Raw genomic sequence first — 17,996 nt, 5'->3', positions numbered from 1 at the left:
AGCAACTACATCAAAATAAATCAAATAACTTTGTTTTAAGATAACTGATGGATGTCTTTTCCAAACATTGCTTTCCACTATGAATACTGGATCCAAATGGAAACAATTGGTACAAAAATGGGTCCATCACTAATTAACCTTTGAAGCAAAATACAAAATCAATAATCTCTAATCTACAGTGAGTGATGACAAGAGCAGGGCCAATGAGGTGAAGCATATAGGTCCTGCAGTAACGAAGTAGCAATCAAACAATAAAATCCTAAGATATTTTTCACTTTGAAATAAGGCCTGCCTCTACTCTCTTGATTTCATAGATGAGCATCCTCCACATTTTGAGCACAAACATTTCGGCTTCATCATCTAAAATTGATTGCAGTAGTTCCAGCATTTGAGTTGCCTTCACATGTTCTTGAGTACTGGATACAATGTAATCTACCAGTGTGGTTTCTTCCTCTCCTAAAAACTCTGTTATCTTTTTTGAAATCCACGGCCTCATTCTTTCATGAAGCTCATGCTGTGAAAGTGGAAGATAGCAAATAAACAGTTTAGATTATTTAGAAGACATTGACCATGGTTATAACCAATAATAATATTATACACTAAAAACATCACCAACAGTTAAATGTTATTTTCACTCCTGAATATCAAGACAAGGTTATCTAAACTTCTGAAGGCTAAAAGTAGCACTAGACAGAACAAGCAAACATGGGATGCCTGTTCTTCATTTATAGCCTACTTGAAGATACAGTTTCCAAAAGACACTGTTGGACAACTCAAATGGGCAATCTGTTATTTTCTAAGGAAAGGTTTCGCATGCATAGTATAGGTAGCTATCCCAACATGTCCAAGTAGACACCAAATTTTTTTACCAACTACTAGGCCATAAACCATGATCAAGGGAATAACAAAAATTGACAGGGAGCCAGTCCCCTTGCCCTGCCTCAATCTCAAAGCATATAAGTTTAGTTTTTCCAGGATAAAAGAGGTCCACAAATTTAAATAATTCATTTATTGAAGCATAGCCTAAGGTTGCATACCTTGTCATATACAGCCCAATTAACCTCATATGAAAATAACTCCTCCTTTGTCCTTGGTATCATATCTATCAATTGTTTTAAACTCAAAAGTTTTGTGTTTTCTGATGTCTTCAGTTTATCCATCCCCTGTCCCCGATCCCTGTCCCGGTCAAGACTCTTCTCCTTATTCTCATCTCTGGTGCGATTCACATCCTCATCACCCCGGTCCCTATCCCGCTGGCTTGACTTGTCATTGGAACGTCTACTTCTTTCCCTTTCTGCATCAAACTTATCTTCTTTGGGATTAACATTTGATATGCGCTTTGCAAATTCTGTTGCTGCAACCAAATTTGATGGTGGTGCCCCAGGTGCAGTAGGTTGGACAGCCTCCAGTTCCTCAGTTGAATAATCAATTGGGACAAGGGGCCTCATCTTTTTATCCTTATGTGCATCATCATCCTCCTCCTCATGGAAAACAGAAGGGACAGCAGTTCGTTTTCCAGAGCCAACTAAACCAAACCCTAACTTTTTTGCAGGGGCATTGCCAGTATGTCGTGTGTCTGATACAGCAACTGATGCCGTGGTTGATTCTTCACCAGTACCATTTCGTACAACCCCATCACCTATCATTTAGAATCATAACCAAATTCAAAGAAATGGAAAGGGGGTGAATAAAAGAAAAATTCCACTCCAAGTAAATTCCAATAAGTTTACCTGTATGGAGCTCCTGAGCAGGATCACCTTCATAATCCTGTTCCACAGCGTTCTCTTTCATTTCGACACTGGATGGCTCGACTGAAACAGTTTTTGCAACTCCGTTCATTACAGGATTGGATGAAACCTTCAATGCATCCCTCTGTAGTTTCTGTTGCAATTCCTCCTCAGCTCTCCTCTTGGCGTCAGCAATTTCTTCCTCTTCTTTACGTCTGTCAGCCAAGTCCTCTTCCTTTTCCCGTAGCCTCTTCTTTCTCTTTTCTTCTAATGTCCGGCGCCGCCACCTTTTCGAATCCTCATCCTCATCTTCTTCATCATGTTTTATCTCCTTCTTCCGTTTGCGTTCCCTCTCTTTTTCCCTGTCCTTCTCATTCTGCCGCTGTTTCTCTTTGTCTCTTTCTCTATACTCCCACTCCTTAAGACACTCCTCATATTTACGCTCAGCCTCCTCAATCTTTCTTCTTTGCTCCCTTTCTTTTCTAACCCGCTCTCGCTCTGTTTCCCTTTCATATCTGTCAATCTCCCGGTCCTTCTCCCTTTTCAGATCCCTCTCTCGGTCTCTATCTCTACTCCTCTCATACTTTCTATTCCTATCAGGTGAACTTGTTTCAGGCCTATCGTGCTCACTAGTTGGTTTGGTTTCACTAGTTGTCTCGTCATCGTTTTTATCTTCAGCTGCATCTGCAAAAGTATGAACAAGCATAACCATATTAAAATTATGTCTTTTTTAAATGCCACTAAAAACAATCTCTTCTAATAACTACCACAAATGACAAAACTACCCATTTCCACAATGAAAACTCACCATTTCTCATTTCTGAGTCCCCATCCCTTGATTTAGCAGGGACGTCTGAGTTTGAATTCCCAGAGCCACCATCAGTAATTGGAGGAGGGGGAGGAGGCAGAGGCCTGGTCTTTAATCTTTCTTCTATCATGCTTGTAAGCTTCTCCACAGCCTCGCGGTCAGTGTCCTTGTCTTCGTCAGTCACGATTCCAAAATTAGCAAAGTCATGATTTTCCTTGCTCCCTGAACTATTGTCCTCTTTATTTGAGTTCTCTACATCAGCCTTCAGATGTTCACTCTTCTCAACCCCTACTGCACTTCCCTCCTCTTTCTCAGGCGCTGCAGCTTGTGCATCTTTAAGTTTCTTTGAGTTTTCAGTTTGTTTGTCAACATACCGTTCCAGATATTCTTTTGTAGCTTGATTGACATTTAACTATTAATCAAATTACAAAGAGACAAGGATCAAATATTTTAAAAATAAAAATCCAATAAATTCATGCAGGAAAAAGAATAATCCAAATCTCAGAATGCACCAAAAGGTCAAGAAGGTGCTTGTTTTCATGTTTTATAGAGGTGAACACATAGGTTCAATGTAGCAATTTCCATCTCCCTAATCTATATGATTATCCACATACTCAACCATCAAATCGGTTTCTATAGATTATTCCCAAACATAATAAAAGATGACTTAGATATAGTTCCTTAGGTATTGTTACTTAGATTCCCTCTTAAATTTTTGACACCCGTCAAATTAGACAACTTAGCAAACGGATGTTAGCTCTCTCTCTCTCTCTTTTATTTTTTTTCCTTTTCTTTTCTTAATGTTTTTTTTCCCCTTCCTAGCCTGCGAGAAAACCAAAAGACAGATTAGAAAGAGTGAGGAGCCAAATGTGTATATGATTTTTCTCAGAGAAAAAAAGAAAAAAAGAAAGAAACAGCTAGAAGGAAAATTTGTAGAGAGAGAGAGTGTGTCGATTGCTAGTTAACCCATAAAGATCTGAACTGAAGAAACCTTCTCAGATCTGAACAGAAGAAGTCTTCTGCTTTGTGCTTTCTTGCAGGTTAGGGGAAAAAAAAAGTAAGGGAAGAAAACAAAAAGAGATGGGACTTTTAACGTCCGTTAGCTAAGCCGTCTGATTTGATAGGTGTCAAATATTTAAGAGGGGAACCTAAGTAACAGTAACTAAGGAACTAAACCTAAGTTTTGCCCTTAAAAGAATTAACAAGACAAGTATAAACTTAGCCAAATATGATTATTATCATTATTTCTAATTATCTAATCATCTCCCATGTTTGATATTATTAGAAACCAAAATACATAACAAAAAAGCATGATACCAATAGTAACTAAACTACTAACGGTAGAAACAAAAACATAGGTACACACAAGTGCTCATTGGCTTATTTTTCAAGGTTTTTGTAGGACAAAGGGACAAATTCCAATCTCAATAAATCTCTTTTATAAATATCATATGGAAGCATGCATAAATTAAAAGCAAATTTTCAGTTATGAAAAAAGCTGAAGAAATTATGAACTTTCTTTTTTTTGAGAAGTAAAACATCATTTTATTAAGATGAGCAGATTACTCCAGTACGTTGGAAGTATACTGGAGCAACTCGTAAGTTCTTACGAATTACAACCTAACAAAAATCTTTGGCAACTAAGTCCAATTTTCAAATGTTATAAATTTTGATCTTATATTTGAGTAGTCTTTCTTATTTCATCTCAAGTTTGGTTGTCAAATTTCAATAATGAGATCATGACGCTTGACAGATTTATTTTTTTCTTTGATAAATTTTCACTTTGACAGAATATATGTTAAAAGGAATGAGAAGTAACAACTGCATAAACACAGAAGTACCTTCATGACTGGATGCTCCCTCAGATCTAATTTTTTAAGCACACAACTAACAAATAATTTGGTTTCCAGGTCATAATTCTTTTTGGTTTGTAAACAGAAAGGCAAAATCCAGATATAGACAGAGAAGTCCATAATGGATGATAAGCCCATAACTTCAGCACCACCTAAAACACATAACTTAATAACAAATGCCCTACTATGAGAACACCCAATACTTTATAACAAGTATCCTCCAGCCAGGTAACCATTTAACAATTGAACTTGCTTTTATTTATGAATAATTGAAATTACATTTTACATTCATCAATGGAGATTTCAAGCCTTGAAACCCACTAGATCAAGAAAGTAAGAGTTATTGAACCCTTAAATCTCATGTTAACCATAGATTTGATGATTGTTTAATTATTTCAACTCAATCTTCCCTAACTGGAGATACAGTTCATATTGTAGAGAACTCACTTTGCATGCTCATGGTAAAGGTTTAGATCCCTCAGCATATCCAATCGATATTAATGACTTATTAGAAAAATATCTACTTCATGTTTCCCATTAATCAAGAATTTAAAATGTATTTTTTCAGCAGATAGATATTCTAGAACACCATCTTAAATGCCAAAATCACAGTAAAAGTAAAAATGAGATAAAGACAAAAAAGATCATAAAAACTAAAAAAGACAAAGAAAACAGTGGAAATCCAAACATACCACCAATTCTTGCCCATCAATATTGAATTTACTAAGTAGGCGCAATGCACGAAGAACCCCTTCAGCAGACTCAAATTCACAGAACCCAAATCCTTTAGGAGTCCCATCTGTGGGATCTTGAGCACGTTTCCAACTTTTGACAGGTCCACATAGCTTCATAAAGTGTACAGACATCAGAAATTAATGCCTCAAATAAAAGGCATTGAAGTAAGATATTTATAATGTAAAAGAATCCAGAGTTGTAGGGTGTATATATAAGGAAGCAGACCACCAAAAAATAAAAATCAATAACCTACCTTAAGAAGAGACAGCATAAAATCATTGTCCACTGTTGATGCAATCTTACCAATGTAAACTGTGGTTTGTGGTTTCTCAGCTGAAGTAACAGTAGGAACAACAGCTGGCCTAATAACAGGGGATATAATGGGGCGAACAACTCCAGGAACCCCTGGAATAGGAGGGCGTGACACTATTGGAGGCACACCAATTGCTCCTGGTAGGCGCATAGGGAATGTAGGTCGAACCATAGCTGGGTATGGAGATGGATAACGAGGAAGTCCTGCATAAAAGGAAACAAATATCTATGCAAATATATCAGGGCAAGTTAACAAACAAAAATACAGCGATACTATACATCCCGTCACCAGTTTATATAGATATATTTATATATGAAAAAAGAATGTGACAAGAATAATAGAACGCAGTTACCACACATCAAAAGCATATAAGAGATGGCAGCACAGGCATGGCAACTATCACCAGCTGAACAGATAACCTGAAGGAAACATTAAAAAGTAGCATCCAGTTCATAAACCATCGATATGTAAAATGGGCTTACCTTATGAATCCATTTGCAACATACTAGCCTTCTCACACTATCCCATCCACCAATTGCAAAAAAACTGACGTTTAATTATCATGAGACTTCAAGCATCTCATGCGATCCCACAAAATTATATGTAAATTATGTCAATTTTATGTATCACAAGTGTTAGCAGCCCATGGTACAGCATGAAGAAAAGAAAAAGCGAGCGAGAAAGAAAACAAAAGGGAGAGATGCAGGCTAAAATTGAAAGAATCGCAATACCTTATAACACAAGCCAACGAGCATTCAGTGGCAAAAATGGTCTGCTTCTGGCAAATCATAAACCCATGAAAGGGAAAGTGTCCTCATAACTACCAGAAAGTAGCCTACTAAAATAAACATGGAATATGACAAGTGGGACAATATAACTTTCTGAATTTTTGAACACTGTTAACGTGTAAACTCCAAAAGGTTTTTTCTTTTTTCCTTTTCTCTTTTTTCTTTTTCTCATTAAAACAAAGTTTATTCTAAAGACAAACGAAGAAAACCAAGCAAAAAAATATATGTATATGCATACCAAAAAAGTAGTTGTAGAGGGAGGTCTCTAAGCAATATTCGCCTTCCAAACCTTCCCACCGAATTCAATCAAGACACTGTAGGAGAAAACATCCCGTCATCGATACCCCTAAACCAACTCTCATTAATTCTCTAAATCTTTTTTTTCCCAACTCATCATCTCTAACAACAAACTCTTCCCCAAATATTTCATCATTCACATTCCACTAAAATCCTTAATCTACTTTTACAGCTATTATTCAATCATGCATCATTTCCAAAATTAACATTCTAAGAACTAAAAACTCTCTCATCAAAAACACATATCAATTGCACATAGAAAAGTAAATCTTTCTTGGTTCAACTAATAATTTGGCAACACAAACATGCACATTACATGTATGCAATAATGAATTCATCAAAAAAAAAATCGAGAATTTGCCAAAACGTTAATAACAAACAAGCATTATAAGGAGACAGAATAACCCACCGGGATAACCATTCGGCATAGGCATCTGCGGCGGCGGCGCGTAAGGCCTCATAGGCTGCCCCGGGTGCTGCTGCTGCTGCTGTTGCATCTGATACGGCGGCATCTGCATCATCGGAGCCACACCGGGAGGCTGAACACCAGGGTTTTGGTAATTCGGTATGGGCGAGAACTGCGGCACCGGCCGGAACGAAGGCGCAGATGGAGGAGGAGGAGGCATGACAACTCCTCCGCCGCCGGATACCTGCGGCACCGGCGGTGGCGCCACGTAGGAGACCTGCTGAGGCTGATGCTGAGGCTGTAACTGTGGCTGTAGCGGCGCCGGCGGCGGTGGTGGCGGAGTGTTCAAATTAGGGTTTACAGCGATCGGCGTAGATGTGGACGACGGTGGAGGAGTTGACGATTGAGGTTGTGGATCGGGTTGGGGATTTGGGGCTTCGGGTTCGGGTTGCGGAGGTTTGGATTCTAGGGTTTCAGTAGTAGAGTCAGCCATAGTTGCAAAAACACAAAGTGAAAAAAAAATAAAGATCTATCTGTGTTGTTGTTGTTGTTGTTGCTGTGCCTGTGCGTGACTTTTTATCAGAAACGTTCTTTGGTAATAAGTAATAAAAATGTATTCTTTGTTTTTTGTGTTTTCGTTTTCGTTTTCGTTTTCCACTGGGCTTTAATTGCTCTTTCTTCTGTGCCCTAAGAGAGAAAGGGGATTTTGTTTTGTTTTGTTATATGCTGAGGAAGGCTTGGGTGTTTCGTGGGGAAAGATATTTGTTTTGGATTAGTACGCGTGTCTATTTTTAATTGGGTGCTAAAGGAGGCTTGGTGACTGTACCTGTTGTGTAGTTGTTGCTGATCTGTTCTTATATAAAAAGTTCATTAACGAGTGTCTTTTGAGTATTCTTTAAATAGATCATTAATGTATTTCAATATTGGTTTTTCAAAATTAAAATATGATGTTAGGTTAAACATGCAATGTTGTGCACTTGTGCCAAGTGCCTTTTAGCTTCATTGACACATCCATATATACGATGTATTGTAACTATCTAAAAAAATACATGCGTTATCGTGTAACTCGACTAATCATGTCCTTTTCAATTTCTAAATACAAATTTTTTTTTTTTTAATAATTTGATAATAAGGATGGGGAATTGAAGTTTTGAATTTTAAATGTTTCCATTGAAAATATCAAGAGATGCCAACCAAAACCAATTTAACTACAAAACACTAGGTAATATTATAAAATCTATTTGGCTAAAAAGGGGAAAAATAAGGTGTCTTCCATGGTTAACTTATCAAATCAATGAATTTGATTATTTGACTAAATTTCTCTAATTATGAACATTCACATAAATAACAAACGATTTATGTAACAATTTCATTTTCAACTTGTGTTTCTAACTGTTAAGATTTGGAGATGACATTATTATGGTAGAGAATTTGATACAACTCAAATAATATAAATAAACTAGTTTGAAATAAAGTTTATACGGGCATACTTTCCTTAATACTAAACAACACAGTTGATTCTTCAAATGTGAACTTAAGTGAAAGCTTGATGATTTCTCTTTTGAATGCGACCTATAAGAACTTTCCAAACCATAAAATTTGCAACAAGTTTTCTGAGTCTGCTAATACAGTTTGAACTCTGACAGCAAAATCGATCTCTTGGTTACTCCAAGTCATTTCAAGATTTTGGTGTCACCTCTATGGTTTCAACATGTCCAATTCATTCAAGGTGATGAACTTGTGTTTGAACTCTTCAATCTCTTAAAGATGATAATGGGACAGGGTTGAGAAACAAAGAACACTCTCAAATGGTTTTTCCTTTATTTTTCAGTACTCAGCTTCTTTCTAATGAAATTAGAGTTGATATAAGGTTTTTATAAGTAGGGTTTGGGTTAGACGTGGTTATACGCAAGACTCTAAAAATAAATCTAAAAAAATTTGTAATAGCATTTTGGTTGACCATGAGTCTATTGAAAGCTTTTTTTTCTTTTTTTTTTAAGTCTATTGTATGCTTCTGCCTGATCTTACATAACCGGCCTTCAGTTTCACACAACCAAGCATATCTTTCTTGCCTGATGAACAAAAGTTTTAGGGGTTGTTTGTTTTTTTTTTTTTTTTTTAATCACTCATCACTCCTCACTCAATTTTCGTCACTCATCACTCATCACTTATCACTTAAAATACTCCAATTCCCTAAGCCCCACACGTTTGGCACCCATCACTCAGTTATGTTTTCAACCAAAAAACTAAAAAAACGGGGACCCCCACACTGACCCAATGTCATAAAACTTTTCTCTCTCCTTTTTTTTTTTTCTTTTTTTCTTTTTCCCCTGACTCTCATCTTTCTCTACCTCTCCCCTCGTTTTTCTCTGCTTTTCTCTTCGTTTTCCCCCTGTTTTTCTCTGCTTTTCTATTCATCCATGTTAACACATATTTTAATCAAGCCCACCATGATCCTTATTTTTATGCTTTTCCCAGATCAAAGACCTAAAATCCCAACTGTCACAACAACCACCGCCACAGCCTCTGCTACAACCCACAATGACAAACGATGACATTCCAAAAAAAAAAAAAAAAAACTGATGCTTGAAGTGAAGAACAAAGAAAGAAAAGTTTGTTTCTTGATTTTTTTTTTTATAGGTTTGAGATGAAAAAAAAAATTAAAAAAAAAAAAAAAAAAAATGATGCTTGCAGCGAAGAACAGAGAAAGAAGAGAGATAAAAAGAAAGAAAAGTGGAGAAGAAAAAGAAAAAAATAAAAGAAAAGAGGAGAGCGAAGTCAAAAGTTGCGGCTGATGGGTCCCACAATGTGTGTGTATTTACAAGATTGCCATCATAATTCTGTTTCCATAACTTGAAAACACCTAAAATGTGTTTTCAGTTTCCATAACTCATCACTCAAAAATAAGAAAATTGAGTGATGGAAACAAAACTTGAAAACAAATCCAAACAAGCTTTCTCTTCATGGGTCCCACCATTTTTAAGTTATGGGTGATGGAAACACAAAAACCAAATAGCCCCTTAGGGCTTGTTTGGATGCTTTTTTTTATCACTCAATTTCCGTCACTCGTTACTCATCACTCATCACTTTAAAATACCCTACCCGTTTAGCACCGTCACTCACTTGCCATCACTCAATACTTTTCACACTGTTTGTGGGCCCCATACTTGTCACTTGGTGCAGTTTTTTTTTTTTCCCCCAAAACCCAAACTCACTAAACCCAGTAAAAAAAAAAACCCAAAAACCCGAACCCAGTGAAAAAAAAAATAAATAAAAAAAGAGAGAAAGAATTGAAGTCCGAAAATTAGAGGTGATGAAGAACCAAAAAAATAAAAGAAACCCAGAAACCCTAACCCAGTGAAGGAAGGAAAAAAAAAAAAAAAAAAAAAAACCAGCCAACGAAGACCAATGAAAGAAGAAGAAAAAAGAAACAAAGAACCCAGCCAACGGAGATAGTGGAAAAAAAAGAAAAAAAAAATGGTCAAAAGTTGCGGTTAACCCTGACAGTGGGTCCCTTCATGTGTGTTTAATTACAAAAATGCCATTAAAAACAGAATTATGAAAACTGAAAACAGCTAAAATGTGTTTTCAGTTTCCATAACTCATAATTCAAAAATCAAAAAATTAAGTGATGGAAACAAAAAACTGGAAACAGAGTTATGTGGTGCCAAACGGACTTCTCAACTATGGGTCCCATCATTTTTGAGTTATGAGTTATGGAAACAGACTTATGAGTTATGGAAATCACTCATCCAAACAGCCTCTTAACCTTCAGTTTTCATTATCACTATTTATTATTTATATTACAGTAACAAAACCCAATAATGCAATTAAATTTGATATGACATTAGCCAATACTTAAAATCCTAACTTGACTATAAATCCTATATTGATTTCAACAAAGACACTAAGGCTTTGTTTGGATCGATGGAAAGGGGAGAGAAAGGAAGGGAACATTGGGAAATATTTAGCCATCTACGTGCTTCGTTGTGTAATGTTATTGTGAGAGTATTTGGGGTATTGAAAAAATAATTTCAAAATATTTCAGGCACAGCATAACCCTATTACTCATTTGAAACCTAATCTGAAATCATTATTGTATATTTAAATCTTTTGTTGTAATAAATGTGAGATTTTCTAGTGGGTCAGAAATATATTGTAAAATGTTATATAAATATATATTTATATATATTAATGCTAATGCACTTTCTTGGGTTGTGCAATATTTTTCTCATGGAATTTCATTATTTATCTAATACTTGTTAGATTTTTTTTAGAAGATAATACTTCTTAGATTGATCTAACTAATTTATATTATTCTATGAATATCAGTCATATTATAAATGGTTTTATTTTTTATTTTTTTATAATAACATTCTGCTTTTGAAAAATAGCTATAAAAGTAAACAACATTATTTCTATATATTAAAAAAAAACAATAGATATGCTAAATCTAATGACACTTTAAGCCCTCGTTTGGGAGGAATGAATGATTTGGAACAGAAGAGAATGAAATGAAATGGAAAGGAATGAAGATAATAATTTTATAATATTCTTCATTTCCCTTGTTTGAGAGTTTTAATGGAGAGAATGGAAAGTTCATTCCTTTATTTGGGAGTTTAAGTGGATGGAATGAAATGGGTAGAAGGGAACATCATTCCTCTCTATTCCCTTAAACCTCATATTTTCATTCCCCCCGAAATTGGAAGGAGTGGGAAGGAATGAAACTAGATTAAATGAATTTTTTTACTAAAACTCCCAAAATACCCTTATATATTCAGTCATTTGTTTTAAAATAGGGGTCTAATAGTAATACTGTAATAAAATGATTCCATTCATTTTTTTCTATGTTACTCTCAAACAAAATTACTTAGAATATGTTTGGTACTGTTTTTTCCTCTTATTTCTCTGTTTCCAAAAACAGTTTTCTATTTTTGAGACTAAAATATTTGTTTGACAACCCAAAATAGATAGAAAACAAAAAATGTTCTTAAAACTCAATTTGTGAAGGAAACTGAAAACATACAAAATGATATTTTTAGTTTCTAATTTTCAAAAGTCAATGAAAATACGCATTTAATTTAATGAATCTGTCTCATTTAATAAGTTAGCATTAGAGTTCAAATCTTAGTAACAACATATTTCAGTATTTTCTATTTTTTTTTTCTTTAGAAAACTATCTTTTTAATTTCAACTAACCAAACATGTTTTTGATTTAAAAAATATAAGAATTTTTTTTTTTTAATTTTCCCAAAAACAAGTTTTTGAAAATATAAAATAAAAATTGTTACCAAACATAACCTTACATTCCATTCATTTGCACTGCTTCACATTCCCTTTATTTTAAAACATCCAAATAAGGTTACTTAATTTCATTCTATTCCTTTCTTTTCCACACTTTTCCCTTACTTAAATACATTTCATTTCATTTCATTCCTTTCCATTTCTTTATGTTCATTCCATTCAATTCCATCAATTTCCTTATAAACTCCCAAATGAAGCCTAAAATAGACTGAGCATATGGATATTGTTATTATTGAAACATTATTAGATGAACGATTTAAGGACAACAAAGTGGATAATGCTTTTACCTTCTGTGCTTATGCAAATATTCTCAATGAATGAACTCAAAAGTTCGGCTTCCTAATAGGAAAAGATCATGTGAAAAATCGTTTAAATACACTTAGAACCAAATTTCATGCAAGTCCCAATCTTTTTAAAGGTCTGAGTAATTTTTCATAAACAACAATTTGGTGCATAGCTTGAAGTGTGGAATGATCTTGGAAAGGTTTGTTTACACACACACTAGTCTCATTACACATGCTTCGCACTTGTGATGAGACTTTTTTTTTTTTTTTTTAATGTCACAATTTTATATTCATAACCAAATTTTATTATTACACCTTTCATATAGTTCATGCATCACAAAAGGTCATAGATTTTCAAACTACTCTATGATCTTCTGTAATGCGTGAACTATACGAAAGGGGTTACAAAAAAATTTTGATTATGAATAGAAAATTATGACATTAAATAAAATATATTAAAAAAAGAACTAAGAGAAAACAATAGGGACTCAATTGACACAACACTAAAATGTTAGGGACTAAATTGACACAAGTGAAAGGTTAAAGACCAAATTAAAATATGATGTAAAGGATAAGGACCGAATATATACTTTACCCATTATTATTTAATGAGTAAAAAATGCATTATTTAGTTAAAACCAAATGCAATTTTGTTAGCATAATATCTTTTTAGTAAGAATTTCAACACAACACCAAATGTTGTTTCTTAGCAAATGTATTTTGACAAAATTGAAGAATTCAAAATCTAAATGCAATAGGTTTCCCAAAAAATATCTAAATGCAATAGTTACCAAAGGCTACTTTAAACAGGGATTATTACCTTAGTGACCTTCATTTATAAACTTTTCCACTTGTAATTTCTAATTTAAAAATTCAGTTATATCACGAAGGGACTTGTGCACATTGCCATTATTGTAATAGTGCCCAACAATATTTCATGCAAGTCTTGATCTTTTTAAAGGTCTAAGTAATTTTTCATAGACAACAATTTGGTGCATAGCTTGAAGTGTGGAATGATCTTGGAAAGGTTTGTTTACACACACACTAGCCTCATTACACATGCTTCACACATGCGATGAGACTTTTTTTTTTTAATGTCACAATTTTATATTCATGACCAAATTTTATTATAGCACCTTTCATATAGTTCACACATCACAGAAGGTCATAGATTTTCAAACTACTCTATGATCTTCTATGATGCGTGAACTATACGAAAGGTTATAAATTTTTTTTTATTATGAATAGAAAATTATGACATTAAATAATATATATATATATATATATATATATGAGATGGGTTCAAGTTATACCTGGTATAACTCTTTAAAGTTACACATTTTTTAAACCGTTGGATTTAAGTGGATCTAACGGTTAAAAAAAGAACTTCATTATTACAAATATTCTTATTAGGATATCATTAATTACCCTCATTTATTACATTCTAAATTTATTTTTAAACCAAAAAATGTTTGATCTTTGACTCTCTCTCTCTCTCTATGTTTCTCTCTCTCTCTCTTTGTCTCCTCCACCATTGCTCCTCCACTATTGTTCCACCTCTACAGGTTGCCAGCACAAGGCAAAAAAAAAAAAAAAAAAAAAAAAAAAAAAAAAAAAAAAAACCATTCCCATATAAGCCTCTTTCTAAAAGAATAATTCCGTAGTAGCAGAAAAGTTAGAATTTTTCTCAATGCATGTTTGATATTTTGCAAAAGGACCTTGCCCAACGTTGGTTTTGCTGTTTCTCTTTCAAGTCTATTAAGGACTGTTCCGAACTTTCCCAGTTGGCGAGCACAATCTGCAGCAATAATAAATTCTTTCTCAACTCTTACAAACTCAGATCCTCACAAACATAGTTAAATAGGCTAAAAGATTTTTAATTTTAGCATTTAAAAAAACTCAAAAATAAGTAAAGGGGGAAAGTTTAAAAAATATCTACGCTGTCATTGATGTGTGATTGCAAAGTTGTATGACGATTGTCCTCTGAATTTATTTCCACGAGTCCTTTATGAACCTCCATGTTTGAACTGGCATGTCTGAATGCAAATGTCTTCAATTTAGGGAAATTGTTTATGCTAAATTTCTTCAATAATGGAAATTCCACATTACTGTCAATACAGAATTTTTTAAGAATTGGAAGATCTTTTAAGAAATGACTGAATGAAAGTTAGGTATGTTTGTAGTTTGGTTTCCACAGCAAGTTTTTTCGTAATGCTTAACTCTAGCCAATCAATCATGGAAAGAACTAACAATTCATTGGAACTAAATCTAATGCATTGAGAAAAATTCTCACTGTCTGCTAATACGGAATTATTGTTGGTTATATTTTATTAAAAGCTTTAATTTTCTTTTAGAAAGAGACTTATATGGGAATGTTTTTTTTTTTTTTTTTTTCCTTTTGTTGGCAACCTGTAGAGGTGGAACAATGGTGGAGGAGCAATGGCAGAGGAGACAGAAAGAGAAACAGAGAGAGAGAGAGAGAGAGAGAGAGAAACAGGGAGAGGAAGAGAGTCAGATGTCAAAAGTTTTTGGGTTTAGAGATGGGTTTAAAATGTAATAAATGAGGGTAATTAATGAAATTCTAATAAGAATATTTGTAATAATGAGGATTTTTTTTAACCGTTAGATCTACTTAAATCTAACGGTTTAAAAAATGTGTAACTCTAAAGAGTTACACCAGGTGTAACTTGAACCCATCTATATATATATATATATATATATATATGAAGTCTCAACTAAGAGAAAATGACAGGGACTCAATTGACACAATACTAAAATGTTAGGGACTAAATTGACACAAGTAAAATGTTGAAGACCAAATTAAAATATGATGTAAAAGATAAGGACCGAATATACACTTTACCCATTATTATTTAATGAGAAAAAAATGCATTATTCAGTGAAAACCAAATGCAATTTGTTAGCATAATATCTTTTTAGTAAGAATTTCAACACAACATCAAATGTTGTTTTTCAGCAAATGTATTTTGACAAAATTAAAGAATTCAAAATCTAAATGCAATAGGTTTCCCAAAAATTATCTAAATGCAATAGTTACCAAAGGATACTTTAAACAGGAATTATTACCTTAGTGACCGTCATTTATAAACTTTTTCGCTTGTAATTTCTAATTTAAAGATTCAGTTATATCATGAAGGGACTTGTGCACATTGTCATTATTGTAATAGTGCCCAACACTATTTCATGCAAGTCTTGATCTTTTTAAAGGTCTGAGTAATTTTTCATAGACATTTGGTGCATAGCTTGAAGTGTGGAATGATCTTAGAAAGGTTTGTTTACACACACACTAGCCTCATTACATGTGCTTCACACATGCGATGAGACTTTTTTTTTTAATGTCACAATTTTATATTCATAACCAAATTTTATTATAACACCTTTCATATAGTTCACGCATCACAGAAGGTCATAGATTTTCAAACTACTCTATGATCTTCTATGATGCGGGAACTATATGAAAGGTGTTATAAATTTTTTTTTGATTATGAATAGAAAATTATGACATTAAATAAAATATATAAAAAAAAAAAGTCTCATTTAAGAGAAAACGACAGGGACTCAATTGACACAACACTAAAATGTTAGGGACTAAATTGACACAAGTGAAAGGTTAAAGACCAAATTAAAATTTGATGTAAAGGATAAGGACCGAATATATACTTTACCCATTATTATTTAATGAGAAAAAAATGCATTATTCAGTGAAAACCAAATGCAATTTTGTTAGCATAATATCTTTTTAGTAAGAATTTCAACACAACACCAAATGTTGTTTCTCAACAAATGTATTTTGACAAAATTGAAGAATTCAAAATCTAAATGCAATAGGTTTCCCAAAAAAATCTAAATGCAACAGTTACCAAAGGCTACTTTAAACAAGAATTATTACCTTAGTGACCTTCATTTATAAACTTTTCCACTTGTAATTTCTAATTTAAAGATTCAGTTATATCATGAAGGAACTTGTGCACGTTGCCATTATTGTAATAGTGCCCAACACTTCCTACTCACTCTAAACCTTTGAACAACTTAAGAACATATGATCACTTGCTTTCTTGTAGTCAATTTAGTCCTTAACATATTTCCTTACTTCCTACCAAAAAATGCCTAGTGTAGGACCAAAACAATATTTCCTTACTTTTATTTACGTCGACGGAGTCGATAAACATAGTTCCAAGAGAACTCTACTTTGTGTTCAACCAATCATGGTATGTCATACGTTTATTTAAATTTCCTTATAAAATGACTATAGTTTAAAAAAAAAAAAAAATCAAACATAGGGCATTCCATGATTGGTGAATCATAAATTCAAAAAAAAAAAAAAAAAAAAAAAGTGATACAAAGAATTTTTATTCATCTTGGTGACTAGGAGCTTTTAGGTATGGTAAAGATCCATACCTTACCTTGTCTACACTTGAATGTGATTTGTTGGGTATGGTAAAGATTATCAAATTAAATATAATGATGGATTTGGTAATGGGGGCGTTTTTGGGTGTTTGCTAACTTGAGGAAAGAGTATTTTTGTAATAGTAATTTTGTTGTGGAATATTAAAAAAAAGGTTTTATTGTGTTTTTGGATTAATTAGTTGCTAATTCTCAATAGTTGTGGGCACAAAGGAGAATACATCTCGGCCGAGTGGATCATGACGGAGAAAAGTGAAGTTGCCACGTAAATTAGGCCTAGGAACCATATTGGGCCTTTTGGGCCAATTACTTACATACATGGGGCCACATACTAGATTATGGGTCCCGAGTTTGGGTACGGCTTGGGAAGGTGTTAGGCACCCAAGACTGCACAGCTTGTAGTCTTGTATACTGGCCTCCATTATGTGTTGCTAGGCCATATTTAATTTAAAATTTTATTAAGAGAGCTCTAATCCTTAACCTAAACATACATCATGCACTTAAGGAAATAACACACACAACATATTAAATATCACATCACAATATAAAAGGAAACAAATAAAACACAATAAAATAAAATAAATTAAACATGTTTAATATGGCAAGTTGACAATTAAATATAAACACACAAGGAAAAGATATGGCAAAAAGTTTCAAATAAACATGGTAAATAATTAAACATACATAATTAACCTAAAATAGAGTCAAAGAGAATCAAATAACATGTTAAAAAATGATTAAAATAATAAAAAAAGATTTTGCCCTAATCTGGGTTCAGGGTGCATACGCATACTCAAAAATGCATACGCATCCTTTAGCATAGATTCGAAAAATTTACATTTTTTCAGATTTTATCATTTGAAGATATAAACATGTGAGATCAAACAAGCATGTTAGAACCCTAAACACTAAACTAACATGAAGCAAATAAAACGAACATCAACATAAACAAATAATCAAGAAACAAAATCAAATGATTAAACTAAATTACATAAAATAAACATACATGTTATACTTTTCATGAAACCAAAATAATGAAATAAGAACAACCTAAAA

General features: G+C 33.4%; 1 protein-coding gene across 1 annotated transcript; it reads right to left on the bottom strand.

The window, feature by feature from the left end:
• Positions 1 to 16: 16 nt before the first annotated feature.
• LOC126718530 (RNA-binding motif protein 25) lies at positions 17 to 7,626 on the bottom strand. The gene is made up of 7 exons (XM_050420788.1): positions 6,931 to 7,626; positions 5,377 to 5,639; positions 5,081 to 5,233; positions 2,536 to 2,947; positions 1,731 to 2,411; positions 1,038 to 1,639; positions 17 to 514 (listed from the first exon to the last, which is right to left on the bottom strand). The coding sequence occupies exons 1-7, from the start codon at positions 7,418 to 7,420 to the stop codon at positions 272 to 274; spliced, it is 2,844 nt and encodes a 947-aa protein (XP_050276745.1). The 5' UTR covers positions 7,421 to 7,626; the 3' UTR covers positions 17 to 271.
• Positions 7,627 to 17,996: the final 10,370 nt, after the last annotated feature.

This window comes from Quercus robur, chromosome 3 (assembly GCF_932294415.1).
Source record: "Quercus robur chromosome 3, dhQueRobu3.1, whole genome shotgun sequence".
NCBI classification, from domain to species: Eukaryota; Viridiplantae; Streptophyta; class Magnoliopsida; order Fagales; family Fagaceae; genus Quercus; species Quercus robur.
The sequence above is the reverse complement of the archived record's forward strand: the minus strand, read 5'-3'. Positions and strand labels throughout refer to the sequence as shown.

What these genes read in the sequence shown, in the direction of transcription:
- LOC126718530 (XM_050420788.1), bottom strand. Translation starts at nt 7,420, where the DNA reads ATGGCTGACTCTACTACTGAAACCCTAGAATCCAAACCTCCGCAACCC. An exon ending in GGACTCAGAAATGAGAAATG is followed by an intron (nt 2,412 to 2,535) that starts GTGAGTTTTCAT and finishes ATACTTTTGCAG; the next exon opens with ATGCAGCTGAAGATAAAAAC. An exon ending in TGCTCAGGAGCTCCATACAG is followed by an intron (nt 1,640 to 1,730) that starts GTAAACTTATTG and finishes TCTAAATGATAG; the next exon opens with GTGATGGGGTTGTACGAAAT.